General features: G+C 43.3%; 3 protein-coding genes across 4 annotated transcripts in view; 1 reads left to right on the top strand and 2 right to left on the bottom strand.

The window, feature by feature from the left end:
• Positions 1-155: 155 nt before the first annotated feature.
• On the top strand, positions 156-2,085 carry LOC143155329 (uncharacterized). The gene is made up of 2 exons (XM_076327942.1): positions 156-1,515; positions 1,580-2,085. Exons 1-2 carry the CDS (start codon positions 439-441, stop codon positions 1,868-1,870), a joined length of 1,368 nt encoding a protein of 455 aa, XP_076184057.1. The 5' UTR covers positions 156-438; the 3' UTR covers positions 1,871-2,085.
• Positions 2,009-7,785, bottom strand: Vps11 (vacuolar protein sorting 11). Of its 2 annotated transcripts, XR_012994376.1 has the most exons (17): positions 7,645-7,785; positions 7,464-7,532; positions 7,197-7,370; positions 6,928-7,124; positions 6,599-6,857; positions 6,360-6,523; positions 6,054-6,287; positions 5,443-5,743; positions 5,179-5,367; positions 4,998-5,120; positions 4,796-4,923; positions 4,517-4,729; positions 4,270-4,442; positions 3,898-4,195; positions 3,493-3,815; positions 3,012-3,367; positions 2,009-2,243 (listed from the first exon to the last, which is right to left on the bottom strand). XR_012994376.1 is itself a non-coding variant. In XM_076327938.1 (16 exons), exons 1-16 carry the CDS (start codon positions 7,657-7,659, stop codon positions 3,063-3,065), a joined length of 3,165 nt encoding a protein of 1,054 aa, XP_076184053.1. In that variant the 5' UTR covers positions 7,660-7,785; the 3' UTR covers positions 2,009-3,062. The 2 variants fall into 2 exon arrangements, 1 of the variants encoding a protein (XP_076184053.1); XM_076327938.1 differs by having other exon boundaries at positions 2,009-3,367.
• Positions 7,786-15,353: 7,568 nt separating this feature from the next.
• Positions 15,354-22,921, bottom strand: part of LOC143143178 (uncharacterized) — a 220,890-nt gene continuing 213,322 nt past the window's right edge. The window contains exon 6 of the mRNA XM_076304164.1: positions 15,354-20,445. Coding sequence (XP_076160279.1) covers positions 19,297-20,445 — 1,149 coding nt within the window. The 3' untranslated portion in view covers positions 15,354-19,296. The remainder of the gene's footprint in view (positions 20,446-22,921) is intronic.

Below are 22,921 nucleotides of genomic sequence, written 5' to 3'. Positions count from 1 at the left end.
ACTTATTTAAAGAACATTCAAATAACCATATTTAATATCAAAACCTTGACAATTTAAATAAACTAGTATACAAATTTTTGAAAATTTGTCTCATATTTTGCTTTTTCTTTAAACCGTCTTTTTTCCCTAGACAGCATATTTAAGTTGTCAGAGAAACTGCGCGTTATACCGTTATTTACGAAGTCACAATTTCACGAGACACTGATCTTATATTTATCAATTGGAAGTTAAAGAAATTGCAAATCGGGTAATCCCGAGAAACAAACGTAATGATTTTATTAGGAAATTTGTAGCATCGTCAATAATCTGATATTTAATTATCAACTTTCGAGGCTTCTGTGTTAGAGGCTATGTTATTAAATTGTTATAATAGTCAATCTTTTTGAGCAGAAGTTTCCACAAGTTTCGATTTATAAACTTTTGTCACTCTTTTTCGTAATGTCTAAAGACTCTAAATTTTTCGTTAGACCAAAGGTTAGATTTTGTCAAACTGATGCCGGCAAATTGAAAAAGGAGGAATTAAAACCCTCAACAGATAAAAAAAGTACTGGTCAGTCAAATAAACCGAAAATCATAAGTGTTGTGACTCTAGATAAACCTGTTATATTACTGAAATCAAATAAGATATCATCTAAGGATCAAGAAAATAAAAATGTTAAATCTACCAATACAGCACAAAAGACTGAATCATTAACGTTATGTAGCAATACATTTTCTCCTTGTACAGATCAAATTACATCTATTTCAAATGACAATTTGGTTAAAACAGAAAATCTGAAACCTTTAAGCGATGTTAATAATATTCAAAATATCAAAATAAATTCCGAGGAAACTGATGCATCCAGTGTTTCCAATAAATCTTCAAATAACGCAGTAGTAATTTCATCAGTATCTCCTGTTGCACAAAATGATGTTTTGAATAAAGTACCTAAGTTTCAAAACTGTGTTAAAACCAAAGTTTTAAAGAGAGATGGCATGAAAGCTAAAAGGGGAAAAGAAAATGATGCATTGGTTGCTAAAAAGGATATTAAGAATACAACTAAAAGAACTTCAGATTTAAAAGTTACGCATTGTAAATCTAAATCCTGCTCTACTACTTCTAATGAAAGAAAGTCAAATGTTACATCTAAACCATGTACTGCTTCAGTTGGATCTAAAAAACTGAATGCAAAATTTATTCCTACAAATGTTATGCCATGTCATAAATATAGTAAAGTTGCATCAAATATCAAAACTTCTTCAGTTAAAAAGACTGTTATACGTGATATAATTGGTCCTAAAATCAAACCTTACATTGGTCCAGGCGTACAACGTAAGAAGCAAAATGACTTCAGGATTCCAAAAATGAATGAAAATGCATGTGTAAAACCATGTACTTCTGGTGAAAAATTAGCACGACCAGAATACAATTCAATTATGAATACAATCAATAAATTGAATGAAATCAAAAAGCAAAAAGTTGTAACTGATATCGAGCATTTACCAGCGACCTATAAGAATCTTGTAAATGCAAAGGTATTAATGAAAATATTACTTTTAAATCGAGTCCAGAAATATTTTTATATGTTTTCACTTTCAGATTTTTAGTGCCTTAGATTTCCCTCTTGATGAAGCCGTTTATAAAAATTTAGTGGACTTATCCATAGATGAAAAACAATTGCCAAGCAGATTGACACGTAGCAAGGATCCAGAGCCAAGGCAGAGAGACACTGTACCCGTACTATCTCATTTTTTCACACCTGTGTCTACTGAAGAGTATTGTACTCCTGTTTCTATTAAACCAAGGACTCCAGAAACTATACACAGTTGGAGTGCTTTTAAAATAAGTGATAAGATATTTGAATGGAAAGACATTTTGGATCATGTATAATATAATTCTACATCTTTTCATGCATAAGTTATTTATTAATTGCTATTTGGAAAACGCTTACTTTGGTAGAAGAATCATTTCATAAAATATGATGTATTTTTTTATAATAATAATTGTTAAATGAATAACCATAATAGATACCTTGCGAATATATGTTATAATGTAAAATATGATACAAAGCAATATATACAATAAATTGTTCATATTTATAATAAATTCATATATGGGCCTTATTCTTTATACAAATAAATTTCCATCAATTAAAGCATTAAAGAATCTAGCTATCGTTTGATGTATGGCTCATTCTGCACAAAGTCGAACAATTTTTGGAATATCATCTCCGATTTTATTGAAACTTGTGTATGTCGTAATTCTGAAAATTTGAAAAATTGTTTATTTCACAGTTGTTTGAAATATGGTGATAACTTTTCATCAATAAAGTGCAACTATTAAACTAGCAAACGAATAAGAATGGGCTTATGGGTACAAGGAAAATGCAGATGTAAGAGTTTTAAATAAAATATATTTCAGGTTAATAAAATGAATATTTAATAATTTTTTTTTCAATTATTTTAAACAAATGGGATTTTTTAATAAAAAGCAGTAATCGAACAATTTGAAAAAATGAAAGTACAAATCTGCTTATTTTCATTATAGAGGAATGTTCAAAAATACGACGACTTGAAAATTGGCTATATAAAAATTTATTCAAGCTAACGTTGCACAGTTAACGCTTAAACATATTTTGTTTAAAATAAATAATTTTTACTTAGTACTCCTATATCTTCATTATTTATATACTCAGAAGCTTGTTATTCATACTAATTTCAAACAATTCTAAAATTGACAATTTCTAAAAATTTTTCAAGATACGTTTAAATATGGCTAAAGGCTATAACATATTCAAGTTTCAGAAAAATTTGAGATAAATGATTCCAAAAAATCTCTGACTTCGTGTTGAATGACTTGTACGTACATGTATGAAGTGAAAAATAATATAAAATTCATAATACATTTAGAACAAAGAACAATAATTGCATTCCTGACCAGAATCATTAGTAATAATAATGTGTACGGTGCCTATTTCTTTTTACAAGCCTCGACAGTTCTTGATCTGTGTAATAACGTTTAATTCACTTACTATTTATTCATGAGTTTGATAGTCGAGATAATTGGACCAAACAAATGCAGTTTATCTACTGAAAGGATTCAGATTCTTGTTATAGTCATCATCATCATCGTCCTTAAAGGGATTTTTATCGTTGTCGTTGTCTTTGCCCTCAAAAAATGGATTTTTCGATTCATCATATTCGTTCACTTTGAACGGATTGGATGGTGCGATTGGTGTTTTTGGAGGCACGAAAGACTTTTGAATTGGCGACGATTTCGGTGTTGTACTATTTAAAATCCGAGCCTCTCTTATGGGCACTGGTGAAACTTTCCTCGAATTTCCTCGAGGAGTAGAGTTGCTGCTGCCCGCGGCAGAGACATTTGCTTCTAACAATGAAAAATCAATTTTAGATTTTGGGAAAGATCGAGGAAATTGTTTTGGAGTCAACAGGTTTTAAATCTATGTTGCACTTTAAAAAAGAACTAATTGCCTTATTAAAATTTATGATTACCTAACGTGGAATTCTTCCCCTCTGTTAATCTGATCCTGGCTTCCGCTCCTGGTCCATAATTCAGCTTGGGTTCTTCAAATTTTTGCGTTGCAGCAGATAATGGTTTATCGGTATCGGTAATCACCATTAATTTTTTAAAAACTCCTCGGCCAAAATAATCAGCAACCAATGAAAACGGATCTTCCGCACGATCAAGTAGACTGTGAAACATTTCATGGAGATCCCTCGATTGTTCCTGTGCTATTATGATGTCCAACAACTTTTTATTGATTGGCAAACAAGTTGGACACTCGTTCTCGTTTTCAGAGAAGCTTTGAAAACAGCTAGCAAATGACAAAATAATGAATTGTTAGTATAATTTATGAGCTACTGTTGCACTTAATGTGATGTATAATATGAACTCACTGTTGATGATATGAATGCTGACACATGAAATGTACCGATGGTAGCTCTAACTGAGAATAACATGCTTTGCAACGTGATCCTTGGAAAATTATTGTGTCGTTTTTTATAGATTCTATTCGTTCTCGTATTTTTAAAGTATCTTCTTGATACTTTTTAGCCAATTCTACATCTGCTTGCATTTGTTCATTCTGTGTTCGCAATACACTGTTTATATAAGTTCTAACATCACCCAAGGTACAGGAGAGTGAAGTTGAAATTGCATCGATTACCATCAACGGCGACAAAAGTCTCTCTTGTTCTGCGAGTAATATTTCATTCAACAGAAATGCACAACATAACAGAAGACGAAATGACGTCAAACTTCAAACATACCTATGTAAGCTAGTATATCTGCAAGGAGCTTAGGTGAAACTTCTTTATTCCTGGCAACACTCCACAAAGCTTGTATCCATAAATTTGGATCCTGATGACCAAATCGTTTGCAAGTAGCTAAAACTTGTTCGCTATCTCCTTCTCGTAAATGAAACTGTAATATTTCCTGATATCTATTGACAAAATAAGTTACAAGATCAAATCTTTAAAGATAGTCCTATTGATTATACATGTTACTTTAACGTACAGTTTACTTTCTTCGAAAAGGAAGAGCAGACCGCGTCTGAAATTATGCTGATGACATAAGATTAATATCTGATCTTTAGCATAACGTGCCTCTGAATATTGCAGAAGTCGAATAATTTTCTGTTCGTATTGCACTTTCGCTACATCGTTGTCTAGGGCTGACCACACATAAAGGTAATGTTCTATTAATGTATTATACACCAGTGTACTCCATCTGTATTAATATATTTAAATTAAGGACTGTAAAACGTAATATGAACTTTTAAAATGACGTACTAACTTGGTATCAACTTTTACTAAATGTTCTAGGAACTCTATCAGACAATCTGAATTATTCAAAAACAGATGAATAAAATCTTCAGGATTAGCTTTGTCTACATGTTGCTCCACAGTACCATTTAACGCTTCCTGAACGAGAAATATTATTTAAGTTAATTTTATTTTTCGATGAATACTGATTTAATAAGTATTATTGGTTTTACCTGATCTACAAGTGGTTTGTTAGAAGGTCTATAGTTGGTACATAAAGTTTTTAAAAACTGTGTAGATTCATTTGGCACATTTTCTATAAGAATATTTCCATACTTCTTCATATTAGACTCTGCCTAAAAAATGGTTAAAAATTAGTCATGAATAATAAATTGAGAAAATATACAAACGCACTTCTTCAAATTCCAAAGTTCCAATGTACTCCAATGCCTTTTCATACTCTTGTTTGTCTTCTATTTGAATACGAAGATACCATTCATGTCGACCGTGTTTTTGAGCAAGAAACAAGGCATCTTCCGGTGATGCTTGTCGACAGACTTTTATCGCAATTTCAACGTCGAAATCGACTTCCCTATCTTTCGTCTAAAATTGTCACGTAAAATGATACATATGTATACATTTTTCGTTAATATCGGGTTTAAATTAACGGTTATTTACCATGATGAATTCTTTCAATTTATCCGTATGATTCAATTTGGTATAACAATTCAACAATAAAGTAGTATGATCTTCCGTTGCCTGTCCATTTTTATGTAAAGCTTGTAAATAAGTCGTTAAATTATCTATATGCTGAGAATTTAAAAATTTTCTGATTATGTACGAAGGTTCCAAGTTGCCAATAGTTTTTATATATTGTTCTATTGCACCATTATGGTCTCCTTTTAAGTACAAATGATCTCCGTATTGTCGGAATATATCGACGAGCCCTTCAGCATCGTATTGTTGATTTTTAGCTATCCTAAAAATATTTGTGGAGGAATGTTAGGCATTCAGGCAGGTTGCAATAATGCATTCTTTTTATAATAAAGATGTAAAATGTATTTAAAAATGAAATTCTTCACTCTACATATTTTGACCACGATACGTCCACACTTAACAAAGCCCTTTCTTCTACTACTTTGTTTGTCTTATCACACTATATAATATACCGCTCGGCATCGTTCGTTCTGTCCCAAACCATTCACATCCAGTCATATCGATATTTACCTTATACCTACATAATGAAATAGCAGCACAACATAACTTTAGATTAAAATTCTGTTATTTACCTTATAGACGCATCGTACAATTTCTTTTTAAAAAGTAATGCCAATTTTGACTGCAAATCTTTTTCATCCAAGTAATAAAGCTTATTATCTCCACTGAGTATAAAAAATCCACCCCACTCTGATAATACAGCTTGTACAGACAACATAGATGCGGAAAAGACAATAAACATATTCTGGGTATCGAGTACTGTGATTATATGTTTATCTACACCTGGAGGTATTGGTTCTATAGTACTAGAAATAAATATAAGCTGTTAATAAAAATATTCTAATCTAATACGACAAGTATACACATAAAATTTTAACCTTGGTTTTGCAGAAATGGTGGTTGCTGTTCTTGGTGATTGTTGGTCATCGGCAGCTTCTTTCGCTATAATTACTAAATAACTTCTAAACCATTCCAACATTATTTTTTCACCTCCTATGGCGTAACAAGGACCTCTACCATCCGATGTATAACAGTAGATTGCCTAATATAAAACGAACGTATCGACACAAACACGCGAATCGTGTGTTACAAGACTAAATCTTATCGTGATTATTACCTTGGTGCGACCGATTATGAAGTGACTATCCTGATTAGATTCTGCGAGGACACTGCACTTTGGGGCGCAACCCATTGTGTCCAAGGGAAATTTAAATTCTTTATCTTTAATGGTAATATTATATATAAAGACACTGTTAGACGTAGCAACGAACAAATAATTTTGTTTGCCCGGGTATCTTATTGCTAGTCCAGTGATAGAAACATTGGTATCTTTTAACACTTTTATCTTGTTTTTTCTTTCTCTAGTTAAATCACCTCTGAAAATTCAAAATTTTACGTACAAGATAGTTTCATACAAAGAAGAGTTAGTACCCAATTTATTTTTACCTATAAAGCATAATCGAGCCATCTGCAAAACCAATAGCCATTAAAGTAAGACTAGTATGCACACACATAGTAGTCGCAGGAACTGCCTTGTAGCCAGATATAGCTCTACTTATACGGACGCACGTAGGATTGCCATGTTTGTTCAATTTAGCTAAATTCCAAACTTTTAACGTAGGATTACAACCTGGTTCATCTTCCTAAAGAGATGTAATTTTCTCGAGAGTGATACATGTAACTATGAGCGCATAATAATTGAAATCGATACATACCCCAATGGTAAACAAGAAAGTCGAATGTTGAACCTGTTGAGCTAACGTTAACGTGATTTCGTACGCACGAAAAGTGGTAACATCGTAAGTTCTATTTACTAAATGTACAGTGCCAATGTTATCTCCGAAAACTAAATTGCCGTTACCGCTTGTAGCTACTGTGACTTGAGCGCTCTAAACAGAATATGCGATGTATTGTAGACGTTAACATAACCTCTAATGGTGGTCATTTTGCAAAGAATTGGATTCAAATAGAAGGAAACTCACTCCGAGTGCCTCGGCTATTTTTCCGTCGTCGACCTCTTTCTTAAGGTCGAAGAAGTTGATGCGTCTCCACTGAAAAAATAAACGTATTTCTCTGTTTTAAGGCATCGAAATTGAGGTTATATACGAATCATGGAAAACATGATGCTAAATGTTGAAACAAAAAGCGAGGTGTCGGACCGACCTCGAGAAATGCCATGATGTATTGCAACTAGTTAACGATACACGTTTGTGAAAAAATTCTGTCGATGTCACGAACGAAAAGCGCTCGTTTGCGCTGTTCTTTTCTTGACAGTTGTCTGACAACCGACTAGTCAACCGTACGTTTGCCATCTATTCATCCGCATCCGATCAGCTGATTACGATATGTTGAAATAGTGCGCGTGCGTGGTAAAACTATGTATACATACCGTATCGGTACGTATCGACGGTAACAAAATGCATTTCTCTACTTTACCGATATGCATGGATACAACGAAACGCATCTTTCTACTATATCGATCACCTCGGATAAGCAGATGCATTTTCCTACAATACCGACAGTATCGGATTCATTCGTTTCGTGCAAATTTTATAGGTGTCGATGGTAGACTATTCAGAATTGTACGCCATCTGATCTATCGAATGTTGAATTATTCAATTTCATTTTTTAACGCGAATGAAACTTCCTTGCTGTCCGTTTAATTTTAATTATAATTGTCGAAGGTTGTTGCGGTTAAAACATAAGCTATAAAACCTAAGAAAATTAAAATCGTTCGAATTTTAATTTCTTCCATTGTCCATCAACGTTAGATATTCAAACTTTTGCGATTCGTTCGACCGAAGTAAGCAACTAATGCGTTCAACGTCCGAAAGAAAAACACGTCTGCGAAAACTTCAAATGAAAAGCAGCTCGGTGAGGAATTACAAAACACTTTGCGAATGCAGAACGCCAAGGCAATCCCTCCTACGTTTAAAATTACGAACCATCCAAATTCCGTTTGCACGAAGTTTCAATTCCCTACGATCGAGTCGATTGCACTGGTTTTCCGAAACGCCGTTCGTAATTAGTAAGACGTAAGTTTTGTTATATTTGTTAAAAAGGACGAACAGTTAGTGTCGATGATGGGGCGGGACTTCTTTTACAAGGTCAGTCCGCGCGGGAGTGGGGCGGGTAGGGGATGGGGTGGTGGGGCAACCAAGAAGAAATGGTCGCGAAAAACTCTGAAAATCGATTATAAATACAACACGAGTTCCCGTTCGTCGTGATATTACTCGACCGTAAACCAAGGCGAGCGAGGACCAAGAACGACGCCTCCGATTACCTTCCTTTATTTCCCTAACCTCAAAACTTCGGAGATCGTCGTTCCCCTCCTCTGGTGCTCGGGCCTCGCTCCGACCGAACGAAATTCACACAGAAAACGTTTTTCCTCGGGAACCTTTCTTAATCTAAGACTGCAGCGAAGTGCGCGCGCACTCGCGCGCGCGTCCGTTCCGGAAGTGCGTGGAATCGTCCGATCGGTCGAAGGAATCCGGCTCCCGTTCGAATTTCGAGCGATTCGAAGCGAAGGGCGCTCGAGCTTCTCCTTTCCTTCGTTACTTCGTTTTCTCCTCGTTTCGTTACTTTGTTCTTTTTTTTTTCTTTTTTCTTTTTTGTACCGTTGTCGTGCTCGCATCGAGGAAGGAAAAGGAAAAACGCACGGTTTATTTCTTTATTTGTCTGCGGATCGTTCCTCTCTCTGTTCTCTAAAACTCGGTTCGGGACGACCAACGTTCCGCGTTCGCGGACTCGCGATCGAAAACACACACGGAACGGTGATCGTCGTTTCGTTGTATCGCGTTCAGGGTGGACGCCGACGATTTAATAAATTTTAGCGACTTGGACGCGCAACGTTCGTCGCTCCTCCTCCCCTCCTCCTCTCGGTCACGATTTCTCCGGATCGGTCGAGAGAGAGACTTCGAGGAATCGTGGTATGTATTCCCACTGAAACGACATCCGAACGACTAATTAACGTTGCAACACGTTACATAGAATGGAAAACACACCACTGTGCGCTCGTGGCGGTATAGAAAATTTTGAACGCTCGGCGGTCACCGCTCCGATTGCGGATCGCTCGCGTGCCCGCTGGCTCGCGTTTACTGGTTCGTCGGTGACAACGGCCCGCCGCCGGTGCACATAGGCGAGAGTTGGAGCGACGAGGCGAATTAAACGGCGCGTGGTGGGGGCTTGCCACTCGCGCAGCGACCTCGAGCGACCAATATTTTCTGCCGCGAGTGTAGTGCCGCGCGTTCTGGCGACTGCGACGCGACGAACTCGTGGTTTCATGGAAAACGGAGCAATTTTTTCAAGCTCGGAGATTTCGTTGAACACTCGAGGACGTTTCGAGAACGCTTCGATCGGATTGCTTTCGATTCGCTCGGTGCTCTCTCGTTTACTTGCTCCTTTTACCGTAGAGAAACGGACAATTTTGGAACAACGAGGGAGACATTTCGAGAAATTTGGAGAAACTTTCCCGTTAAGAAATTGCTATTAAACGGTAACCAAATCTGGTTTCTGATTTTTCTTGAGTTCCCTATTGAAAACATTTAACTTTGATCTTTTTATCGAACTTGAAAGGAATCGTTGGTCTCTTCGTCGACTAGACGGTTTGATAAACAATCTAGCAAACTTGAACTCTTCGAGGCAAGGTTTCGGACCCTCTTCGGGAATCTTTTTTCAAATTTCTCGTAGTTCGAGCGTGATGTTTCAACGACGTAATTTTTATCGCGGGAGTCGTCGTCGGAATGTGCCTCGGTGCTCGAGAACATTTTCCCGAACGTATATCGAATAGTTTTTTCTTTTTTTCCTTTTTTTTTTAAAATGGCACTTTCGTCGCCAGAGAATTCACCGGTCGCAGTCTACTTTATTACTGTTCTTTCTCTCCTGCATAATGTATAGTGACGCCTAACTGTAATAATTCCTGTTCTTCGTTTTGCCAAAGAATGCCACTGTAAAACGTCGCCACGACGAAATAAAAGCATTCACCCGCGAATACGAGTACACTTACTTTCGACGTTGAATTTCGAGAGTTACGTATTGCTTGACAATTCACCGTACGATTGTTCGTTCGCTGTGCGTTTACTCTCGTGAAACGTTGCTGCAAAGTATCGCAAAGTCGTCTTTTCTTCTTTTTTTTTCCAATACGACTTTGCACGACTTTCGAGACTCGTTAATTGTTCAAAATACGTCGAAGTCGTTTCTTTCTTCGCTGCTCAAAGAACGGACGAAAAATTTCAATCCCAATGTTCGGATCTCTTTCTAAAAAAAATTAACCCGAATTTTCACACCGTAATATATTTCGTAACGATACTTTCCATCTCGGTGTGTCGTTTACGATATTTTGCAGCAGCGTTTCAATATATTTATACCTCGTGTCGATGCTCGTTAAGAACGACAATACCGTATCGTGAACAAATTTTACAGAAACTCTTCCGTACGAAATAAACAAGCGCGTTAAAAGTCTTCGTGACGAAGTTTCGTGTGATCGCGGGAAATCTATCGTTACGAGACGCAGATTTGGATAAAACCGAAACGTGAAAATTTGTATAATTTGGAAGGAGAACTAGTTACGAGTATCGACGACCGATCGTAATATTTTACAGTGGCACTCGTCGCAACTTGGCCAGCAGTTCGCTCGCACCTCGATTTGTAAAAATTCACACCTGTCGCTCGTTCTCGATCGGCGAGGGATTAGGAAACACGATTTTCTTCGACGTTCTTTCCATTTTTATTCACGGGGGCTAGGGGACGATCAGTAGCGCGAAAAAGTGATCTTCCTTCGAAACTTTACAGACGTAGCGTTATTACTTACTTGTCTAGCTATTAACCGAGTATGTGCGTGTACATGTATACGTGTGCGTGTAGGTAAGTGTACGTATGTTTGTACGTATGTTTGTACGCGTGTACGTATGGAGTGTAGGTATGTATCCATGTACGTGTGTACGCGTGTGTTGGTAGGCGCGGGAGCGCGTTTGTGTATGCTTCTTAAAATCGTTCCGAATACGTCGCAAACGAGACCTCTCCTCTCTTATCGTAAGTAACTCCTTTCCTCAGTTTCTCTCGGTGTTTTTCTCTCTTATCAAACATTTAATTCGTATATAATATATCTATATTATATATCTATATATATACTTTACAAACAGGAAACGATTAGACACTAGGGCATCCGCGATTGCCCCCCCCAAAAAACCGAGCCGAGTGTTCCGTTTGAAGTTGAGAATGGACCGGGCAGATGACAACATCATCGTCGAAAGCTTCGATCGTTTCGTCGACAGACTCCACGTCCACGAGAAGCTTCCACGGTGAGAATCGTTCTGTTTTAAATCGAAAAGGACTCAATCTCCAAAGGGATACTCGGCCACTCGTGCGCACGCGTTCCGTACGATTGCGTTTGAATAGCTTAAGGATGCACTTCTTTGTAAAATACAGTAATATCCCGCTTCTACGTAAGTATATCCGCTTAGAGAATTTGTTCTTCATATTTCTTCGTCTTTCTTCATTTTTTTTCTTTTTTTTACCGTAAATTTATACAATAAAATATCACAGTTCTGTTCGTACCACGCAATATAATCAATATATTGTTTTCCTTACGTTGCCTATGTGTGAACCTCTCTCTCTCTCTCTTTCTTTCTTTCTCTCGTTCTCTCTCGCTTTCTCTCAGTCTCGCAAACGTTCTTTTCTTGCCTTCTTATTTGTTTCCTGTTCATTCGCACGCGCAAACACTCGCACAGTCGTTCTTTCTTTCCTCTCTTTCTCTCTCTCTCTCTCTCTCTAGCGCACTTTTTTTTTTCTTACTTAATTCCTGGCTACACAATGAGTCCTGTAGACACGATTCGAGTCACTTTAACCTCGAAGCAATCGGTGAAAACTGGGCTGAAGGGGTGTACGAACCGGAAATACGAAATTTCCGACCAACTTTGACCGTGTTTGAAATAAACTACCATCTCGAGTAACGCAGAATTTAAAAACGATCTCTTCGTTATATTTCCTTCCACAGTGACCGATCGATAATTCTTCATTCCGAAGAAAAAACTTCCAAGGTATCCGATAATATTAAAAATCGATTTAACAAAAATAAACATAACATTCGAGTAGGTTTCACCCGTGGATCGATCGATATTTCACCGGGTAGTAGCTCGAGGTAGGGAAAAAAGCGGTGCTTTTCGTAATTTCGCTCGGCAATCGCTCGATCGTTGATCGCACCGACTGATCGATCATCGTTTCGCAATCTCGATCTGGTTACAATAATCGTTCGACGTTGCTTCGAAAATTGAACGATACGAAGCACGAAAGAAGCAACGAGTACTTCCAGTGTTCACTTTCCACTCGCAAGTTTCTCATCGCACCTGCGATAGTATACTTTTACAAAATATTTTTACATATTCGTCACGATCGACGTATCGGACACCGTGTGAACGAAACTTCGATCGCGGTGTTTCGCAAATTTCGTAAATTCATCGTCGCGTCGTAGCTCGCTGGCGACGCGTGTTCCAGACCGAATTTGAAAATTCGCGTTTCAGGGTTAAAGTGACGCATCGCGAGACAACAACGAAAACTATCTCGTACGAGAACGCGGCCGAGGTCCTTTGAAAATAGTTCGGGACGCGTAGAGTTCCATCGTGCCGCGAATTGGAGCGATCGTCGTAGAAAACTTCTACATTTCTTTTTTCGCATTTTCAAAAGACCCGCGCTTCTCGAGTATTGCTGTGTTTCCGGCCGCCGTGCCGCGCCGCGCGAACTTATTATTCTCCCGCCAAAATTCTATTACTCGCGTTCGCTCGTTATCGAAAACCGAATTAAAGTTACAACACGAAGGAACTGATTGCACGCGAGGTGCGAGAGGATCGGCTGGTCCAGTGAAAATCTGACGCGCCTTGATCGTTCTCGTTGGCACATCGATAACGGAAAAAAAAGAAAAGAAAAAAGAAAAAAAAAAGGAAGAAAGAGATTAAAAATGGCTCCGTTTAAGGAAACCGGAAACTTCTCGAGTCCCGATCGCGGGAACTCTTCTATCGAAAGAAACGCGGAAGATTTTGCAAACTCTTCCCTCTAAATGGAGCAGAACGATCAAGAGTTAACGTCCAGCGTTACAATGTTAAAATTTCTTACGCGCGCGCGATACCAGCGACGATTCGAAACCGATGTCCGCGTCGACGGTGGTTCTCGAGCGTAAAGAACGAAGAGTATTTTCCTTCGTAAAAGAGAAAACGGATCCTCCGCGCCCCTCGCGTTCTTTCCTCTTTTCCGAAAGCATAATGGACGGCATCTTTCTGCAACTTTTAATATTAAAAAACAAGACAGAGACAAGCAAACACCGTACAAAACGGAACAAAGGGTTCACGGTGAAGTAGAAGAACAAGAAGAAGGAGGAAAGTAAAACAAAACGAAAAAAAAAAAAAAACTAAGGAAAACGGGGAGAGGAATCATTCGGGAAGGTTTCGCTCTTCGACGAAAAATAAACTGCCATATTTCTTTGAACGCGTACGAGCTTGAACCGCTCCCCGAGAAAACAAAAAAAAAACAACAAATTTTAATCCACGATTATCACCCGCGCGAAAGTTTCACTTTCTCTTCTAATTGCACTCGATCGAGGTAACAACGAACACTACTCCACCGACGAGAGCAAAATTGTCGAGCGCGCGTTAACGTTCTTTCGCGTGACACTGTGAAGGACAGGTCGGAGATCGCGACGCGAGCGAACACGATTCGTCGCGAGAAAATACAACGAGAACGTGGAACACGATTTTCCTCTACGAGGTTTCGTTTTCGAGAAAATCCACTGTGAAAATTTCACGGGGCACGCCATCGATCGCTCGATATCGACGAACGATCGGTACAATTGTAGACCATTGAACGATATCGAGTCGCGGCGTGCCCCGAAAATATATCGAACTCGATTTACATCGAGAAGGAAGCCCCGCGCGGGAAAACCGCGCTCAACGAATTTCCGATTGGTTCTCACGCGCGGAAAATTCAACCCTTTCGATCGCGTTACGATTTCCAAACCCCCGCTCGGTATCTCTGCACACGTTTCTGCGTAGAATTTTCGAAAAACAAGTAAACGTTCCCCATCCGGAGGAGATCGGGGAGAGAGAGACCAGTACCGAGCTCGCTGTAGCGACTCCGTCGCGAATCACCGCCTTCGACGCGAAGAAGAAAAAGGGGGAGGGGTTTAACGTGGTTCGTGGAGGGGTTTGGGGAGGGGGAACAGGAATCTTCTCTCGGGGCGGTGACGAAAGAAAATATCTTCGACGAGACCGCCGGGTTGTCCAACGTCTCTCCTCCGTTCGGCGTTGTTGTTGTTGTTGTTGTTGTTGTGTGTATGTGTGTTTTTTTTTTTTTCTTTTAACGTGACAGTTTATTAAACGAAATCGTAATTATAATAATAATAATAATAATAATAATAATAATAATAATATTAATATTAATAAAATAATAATAATAATAATAATAATAATAATAATAATAATAATAATAATAAAATAATCATCAATGGAACTAAAAGATAGACAGAAAAAAGATCACAATTAAAGCGCGGGGGTATACCTGACACTGTAACTACCCCGTACCCCCAAAAAAACAAAATCCTCGAATCTTGCCCCCGCCCCGGTCCAATTTCGTTAAACGTCAACGAAAAAACGACGAATCGATCGGGTCGTTGTCTCCTCGTTTCGTCGCGACGTTTTTTTTTTCGAACAAACGTCGCGCCAAATTTCTACATTTTTCGTATCCTAATTTCGTTCCGCGCGCGTACGTTTTTGTTTCTTTTTTTTTTTCTTTTTACATCCCTCGACGTTCGGGTTCCCTCCCGTCGTTCGCGGTCGCCACGCGGATGGTTGGGGGTGGGTGGGTGGTCGGATGGGGGTGTGTGGGGGGGGGGGGGGGGGGGAAACGTGGACGACGCGTACGCGAACCGCGATTTCGGAACACGAGAGATCGGGCCGCGCCTGTTACCGTTCATTTAGTTTAAACGCGTCTCATTTTATTGTTTATCGTCGCGGGGACGGTCCGCGACGACCCTCGCTCGGTTCCTCTTTCTGTCCCTCTCGCACTCGCTCGTCGAACCACTCACTCACGCATTCGCTCGTCGTTTCTTTCTCACGACCACTCGCGCGCATCCATTACTCTCCCACTTAGTAACGAACTAATAGTTTTAAACAACTTGAGCACAGGTGGAGGCGCCGACGTGTCGCGTCTCGCGAGCTTCTCTTCTTCCAGGGGTTTTTCAGCGTTTACGGGACGTTTCGAAGGTCTCCCGTATCAGGGGAGAGGAGGACGGGTACGGTTCGCGAGGAAAATGAAAAACGGACCCGGTTGGCGAAGGTGTTCGGGTGTGTGGGGGGAAAAACGGCGAAACGAAAGGGAAATTTTGCCCCAGGTTGCTCGGATCGCGTCGTCCCGAGATGGAGGGTAGATCCTCCGGGAAGAACGGAGCCTCGAAACGGGACACGGATGACGTCGTAACAAGAAATTATCTACAGTACACGTGTTCTATCCCCTTCCCTCTATCCCCCATTTGCTAGGCGTGTGTGTATTTCTTTTTTGTTTTTTCTTTTTTTCTGCTCTCTCCATTTTTCTCCCTTTCGGGCGAGAAGAATAACTTCTCCGTTCTCGCTCTCGCTCTCGCGGTCCACGATCGACCTCGAAGATCGCGTCGACGATCGAGCATCGAAAGAAACGAAACCGAGGGGGTGGTACAAGGTGTGGGAAAACCGAGACGATCGTCGAAGTCGGTCGAAGAGTTGTTGCTCTCGCGGCCTCGGAAACGGAAACGCGCTCTTACGAAAACGAAACGAATTATCGTAATTAACTTTGGGCAACGATTGCTTGCTTCTTTCTCCCGTTAGCTCTCTTTCTCTCCCGCACACACGCACACACAGACACACACGTTCTATCTCTCTCTCTTTCGCGCATACGCACACTCTCTTTAGATAAGGTACTTAGAATATCTTCAGTAGAGTCTATATCCTTCCTCTCTTTCAGCTTACGCACCTACCGAATATCGATCGATTGATTAATCAATTAATTAATCAATTAATAATAATATATAATATTTATTTATTCATTTATTTATATATATATATATATATATTTATATATAATAGCTATGTACAAGGAGGTTCTCCGTACCGTTCTCACGTTATTTTTTTTTTCTCTGTGCGCCTGTGCTTTCGCGTTGCTCGCGTTTCAACCCCTCTCTCTCCCTCCCTCTCTCTCTCTCACTCTTTCTCACTCTCTCTCTCTCTAGCCCTCGTTACTCTTTTAATTCTCTATCGTTCCCGTTACTTTCGCAATTTATTATTTCGTGGCACTATCGTCGACCTACCCTAAAATTTCTCTCGCTCTCTCACCTCGCGATATATTCACACGATTTGTGCCCTTCGTGTAATATGTGTGTGTGTGTGTGTGTGTGCGTCTACGCGTGTAAACTACTATTTAAAAGGTGCGTGCGATGCTCGAGTTTCGCGGTACCCATCTTACTCGCTCACACACACACACGCACACGCGCGCGCATACACACGTTCTCTTTCTCTCCCAAACGCACACACACACGTACGCACGCACGCACGCACGCACGCACGCACGCACGCACGCGCACGCAAACACTCTGTCGTACACAGACGCGCTCACACACGCTCTCTCGTACTCTTCGTTAATTATCCCGTTGCGAGCGAAACGTCCACTCGACCCAGAAAGGTGCGCCCACCCCCGTCGACGGGGGTGAGAGTCACCCCTTGGAAAATAGCTGTACTTTACGGCACGATTTCTCCTGACTTTTGCTATTCCCTCTTACGAACGGTGCTCCTGGGAGGCAGGAACGTGAAAAGAACGGAATTACCGGCGGTCCCATCGATTCCGCCGCGGTTCCGATTTTTTTCGCGGGCTCTGTAGGGGCTGTCCTCTCGAGGAGCCAGCTTCGAGGCGACCCGGCGCTAGAAAAACCGGATATCGAGGCGAATCCTCGAATTTCAACCGACCGAGTACTACCCCGGTTAGCTACGGGTGATTAATTTCGCGTTCATCGGGATCGATCGCGTATCTCCACGGGGACGTGGTCTTCGCAGGGTCGAGTTCTCGAGGCGTTCGAAGGTACACGCCGAAAGAAGAATCACCGACCGAATCGTCGTATCGAGGAACGTGTATCGATTCGACCGGTAGCTTCGCGATATCGCCGATACGTCGAAAGTCGGGTCGTCGAGGGCTCGGTTAACATCGAGAGTCCTTCCCCCTTCTACGAAAGGAGCTCTCGTCGATAAAGAGCCACACACGTACGAGGTAGCCTCTTCGGTGATCCGCTTTCGAACGTATCGCGAATGCACGAGCATCGATACGAAGAAACGCGCGCGTGTGGTTACACGTTGCTCGTCGATGGGACCGCCCGATCGAGAATCGTACATCGGAGAAGGTTGGCTCGTTCGACCGCGAAAGGAGGCACGGCAATTATCCTAAGGAGATCGTCGGAGAGGAGGCGTGAAAGGATCGAAGAAAGCGTTCGTTCGTCGAGGAACTCGAGTCACCTCGAAAAAGTTAACGTCCAAGGGAGGATGGATCCCGGTGCCAGGATCGTCGTCTCGTCTCTCGGGTGACTGTTCGCCGCGGGACTTCGTTCCGCGGATTACCTAGAAACGTGGTTACCCCGGTAATCGTTCCCGGGCTACTTTCTAACTAACTTCGAAGGTGAAAGTTAATCAACCGGCGGCGAGCCGAGCGGCCAGCAACCGATCGACGATCGATCTTCGCGCGCCTCGACGACGTTGAACGGATACAGGAGGTCTCGCGATCGATACCGAGCCGCGCGGCGAGCGGACTTTCTAATAATTCGCTCTTCATGCATGGATGCCCGGTAGCATTAAAACGATTAAAAGTCGCCCGATCGATTTGCATTCGACTCCGGGGGAACGATCCGTGGCTTCGCGGCGACGGGGGGAGAGAGAGAGAGAGATAGCGATCGGTGTTCCCCGATCGAGAGAAACGATCCTTTCCTTCTTTCGTTCGCCCTTAGTCCCTTCGCCCTTGCTCGGGCCACGAACACCGATCGTTTTTCGGAGTTTCGCGTTGCGTCCGATAAAAGAAACCGAAACCGGTTCGAAACGTAAAAGAAAAAAGACGACGTCGTCGAAACGGTCCCGCGGTTGCGAACGGAAACGGAAAACAACGACGAGAATAAAGAAAAGAAAAAAAAAAAATTGAAAAAAAAAAGAAACGTAATATTCGTATCGTGGCGCGAACATCGTTCCGACGAACGTTCGGTGAGCGTTCAGCGGGACCGAAACCGAGAGAAACGAAAAACTAGCGAAGAAAAAAATAAAAAGAAACAACGAGTGGAATAAAAATGAAAACGGACGATAGGACTGAGCGTTTACCCGAAACGCGGGCAGCGGGGACCTTCGAAGTTACCCGGAGCGAGACAGTCGAACCCTCCCTAGCACCGCGCTCGAAGGGAAAACAGGAACGATTCGGAGTCACTCGCGATTCATCGGGCTGCGCGCACACACCGGCTTGACACGGCTTCTAAACGGTTCTAGGATCGGGTCTCGAGCGAGGAGAGCCGGCCGGAGACCCGGGATGCTGGAGACGAAGGTAACGAAAGGTGGAGAGAAAGAGAGAGAAAGAGAGAGAGAGAGAGAGAGAGAGAGAGAGAGAGAAATAGAGAGAGAGTGTGTGTGTGAAAGAGAGAAAGAACCGGGACGAAACGGAAGCGAGTGGTCCGGATCGACAACGGGGAACTGGGTGAAACGTGGGCGAGGAGGACAACGAGAAAGAAGAAGAAACCGAGGAGAAATAGCAGTTGCTCCTAATCTCCAAGACCAGCCGGAGTTACTGTTTCTCCTTGAGTCCACCGAGGAGAGCGTGGCTCTCCATCGTCGCGCTGAGGTTGCTCAGGTTGCTGAGGTTCCCCAGGTTCCCCAGGTTCCCGAGGTTCCCGAGGTTCGGTTGGTGGGCGTAGTTCCTGATCTGATGGAGACTGATCAGTTGATTCGGGAACGACGTCGCGTTCTGGTTGCTGGTAGTCCCGGGCGTTACACCGGACGAGGACGAGGCTGGGGAGGACTTCTGCGTCGAGTTGAAGGCTTCGTAGAGGTACGGCCTGGAGGCCGGATGATGGCTGCCCGGGTAGTGCAAATGGTTCAACGGGTTCAGCGGGTGCTGCATAGAGGAGATCGAGTTTATCGAGATCGAGGATATCGGCGTGAACGCCGAGCTGCTGTTCGGATGATGATTGGCACCCGGTTGGGGCGTCTGTTGCCTGGAGTCGTTCTCTATGGAGTCGCCGCGGTGCCCGTGGCCGGGTAACAGCATCTCCGGGTTCTGGTTCTGATGGTAGTCGGTGTGATGGTGCGGCAGCCGTTCGTGCAGATCGCTGATCACCGAATCGGGGCTGACCTTCGGCCAGTAGTGATCCTGATGATGTACCGCCATCGCGTGGATCGACGGCCTGAGCCCGGTACCGATGATCGGCGGTCTCTTGTCGGTCCTCTCCGCGTGTTTCTGCATGTGCTTGGCCAGGTAGGTCTCCTGCGTGTAGCTCTTGCCGCAGTACTGGCAGATGTGCGTCTTAAGGTGCTTCGATTCCTTGTGCTTCGGTATGTGCTCGAGCAGGCTGGGCTCGTCGGAGAAGCACTTGTAGCAGGAGTTACACTTGTACGGCTTGTCGGTCTGGTGGCACCGGGAGTGGCTCTGTAGGTTGCTCAGCTGGCTGAACGCCTTCGTGCAGCCTGGATGCCGGCACTTGTACGGTTTATCGCCGGTGTGCGTGCGGATGTGCTGCTGTAGGTGGCTCAGTTGGGTGAACTTCCGTTGGCAAATCTCGCAGCGGTACGGCTTGATGCCCAGGTGGATCCTGGTGTGCTGCGACAGGTACGAGGAGTTCGCGAACGCCTTCGAGCACTGGGTGCACTTGTACGGCTTCGCCTCGCGCATGTGGATCTGCGTGTGGAGCTGCAGATCCGCCTTGCTACCGAAGATCTGCAACCAGAAGAAACGAACGACGGTTAATTTTGTTCCGGTGCGCGGGAAAGGCCACGATCGACCGGATACGACTGAAATAGACGCGGGGGCAGAGGAGGAACTCGCTCGACTTCGAGAACAGGATCGACGCGAAACGAGACTAACCGAGAACAGAGACGCGAAACACCGAGTTTCGTACGGATCGTTCGTCGGTGGTTGGTCTCCGGTCGATCCTCGAGATCGTTTCGATTTCGATCGAAAGACGGCGGGGAACCCCGGCCGAGCTCCGATAGAGAGATCATCGAGTTCGTCGCGTACCGATACGCCGGAGTCCCGCGCGAAAACGATCGCGGGTTTTCCGCGCAACGATTTACCGCGGCGATCTACCGAACAACGAAAGAGTCGATATCGACGACGGGTGAAGGGGTTCCATCGACGTCTGGAGTGTCGGGTCTCCTTCCATCGTGCTGGTTGCTCCGCTTCCTCCTTACCTCTCGGTGTGTGTTGGCGCATTAGCCGTGCGCCGCGGTATATTTATAAATAAATAAATGTAAACGAGGACTGGCGGTAGCCGGAGCCGTAACGCGCTAAGGCGGGGAGAGGATGACCTTGTCTATCATGGCCTAGCCTCCGGGCATACCCGACCGACTGGCTTCGGCTACCGCATACAGATCCGTCTCTCCTTCTCCGCTCTTAATTCCCCTTCCACGTATTTTTATTTCGTCTCTCCTCTGCTCTCCGTCTCGCCTTCTCTTCCTTCCTCTTTGCCCCTTTTTGTTCGCCGCTCTCGGTGTCTCGGCTCTCTTTGTACGGTAGTCCGTTCTTTCAGTCGGTAGCCTTAAATACCTCTTCTTTTTTTTTCCCTCCTCTCTCCGCTCTCCGCTCGGGGAAGCGAGCAGCGAGAGAGAGAGAGAGAGAGAGAGAGATAGAGAAAGATCGGCGGCGAGTCGAGGCGACTACCGATTTCCTGCGGCGCGTCGATGCATCGACTCGGCCGATGGTCTAATTTGTCCGATCGGATCGATACCTCGAGAGGGAGACACGAGCGCGACAAAAGACTCGGACTCGCGAATCGGTACGCTCCGATCGCGGACCGGTTTCGAAAAATCGAGTCCCGGGTTCAGGGTTCGTCTTTGTCCTCAACGGTTCCGAGAACGTTTCTCGCTCGATGATTACCGAATCGAGCGCCGCGTTTCCGTCTCCGTTCTTCCAAGAACCTGTACAACTTCAACGTTAACGAAGAAACGCGAATCGATCTCTTCTCATCGTCTACGCTCTAACTGTTCACCCATCCGAAGATGACAATTCCTGGAACGACCACCTCCCGCGATAACTGTCCGGATACGGCCCCGATTCGTAAACTCGCCGCTACCGTTGGATCATCCTGCTTGTAAACCGGACAATACGCGTGTATCCTCGTCGGATGCTTCACGAGCGTGAAAAATTCTCAATTTCATCACCAATCGCGTCCAACGGAGGATTCGAGGGTTTCTTAATTCGCGATTCTTCCGCGCGATAACTTTCGTTCGGGCAACTGGTAATTTTTTTTTTTGTTTCGGTCGCGAGACATAGGTTTCTGGAAATTACCGCGCGGTTTCGAGCGATCTTCGAAAGCGTGGCGTAAGATCGCGGCGTACTCCTGGAATCGTGGAAACGGTCGTGGACGCGCGAGGAACGACGCAAAGGCGGATAACGGGCGGGAAACGGTCGCTCGCGGATCGCTCGAGATCGTTACGTAAAACGACGGATTCCTTTCTCGGATCGACGGATCGTTCGTGCCACGCCCCAGGATCGTGGAAACGATCCACGCCCGACGAAGGATAACGCTTTTACGCGGATGTCGATGCACCTGTTCCACACCGACGTTCGACGGAAGCTCCGTGTCTCGTCTGGGTACGTGCGGATCGATGATTCGATCGGAAGGGATCGCGGAAGATCTTTCGGGTATTCCCGGCGATCTCGATCACCGTGATCGGTAATTTCGAAGTTTCGTGGAACGCGATGGAAGCGGTCCGGTGTTGATCGGTGCTCGCTGCAACCGTTGCGAATGAATCGCGAAAGAAGTTCAAGAAGCGCACGCTCGAGATATTTACTTGTCACGAATGTTCGTAGAAGATGTTCGAATGGAGCAGCGTTTTACGTTCGTTGCATTCTCTGAGAATTGATCGAAACCGCGCATTGGGATATTCTGTTTCTTTTCGATACGCAAGGAAACAGCTGTTTAGAGATATTTAAATATAGTTACTTTTTCCATTTGTTAAACTCGTGGATAGCGACACTTCTTTTGCATCGTTCTCGGGGTCAGCGCGTAGTTTTGCATTTTACAGTGCATTTTAGATGCAGTTTCGCGAGTGGTTAATTCCGGACTTGTATCGTTCTTCGACCGATCGATTCGAATAATTAAGCGTACACGAATTATTGACACGGGAGCTCGTTACTCTCTCGCGACGAAATAAAAATAGCAACGCTCTCGAGGTACACGGGACGGATCATC

This window comes from Ptiloglossa arizonensis, chromosome 2, assembly GCF_051014685.1.
Source record: "Ptiloglossa arizonensis isolate GNS036 chromosome 2, iyPtiAriz1_principal, whole genome shotgun sequence".
Classification (NCBI taxonomy): Eukaryota; Metazoa; Arthropoda; class Insecta; order Hymenoptera; family Colletidae; genus Ptiloglossa; species Ptiloglossa arizonensis.
This window is presented reverse-complemented; position numbering and strand designations above follow the sequence as displayed.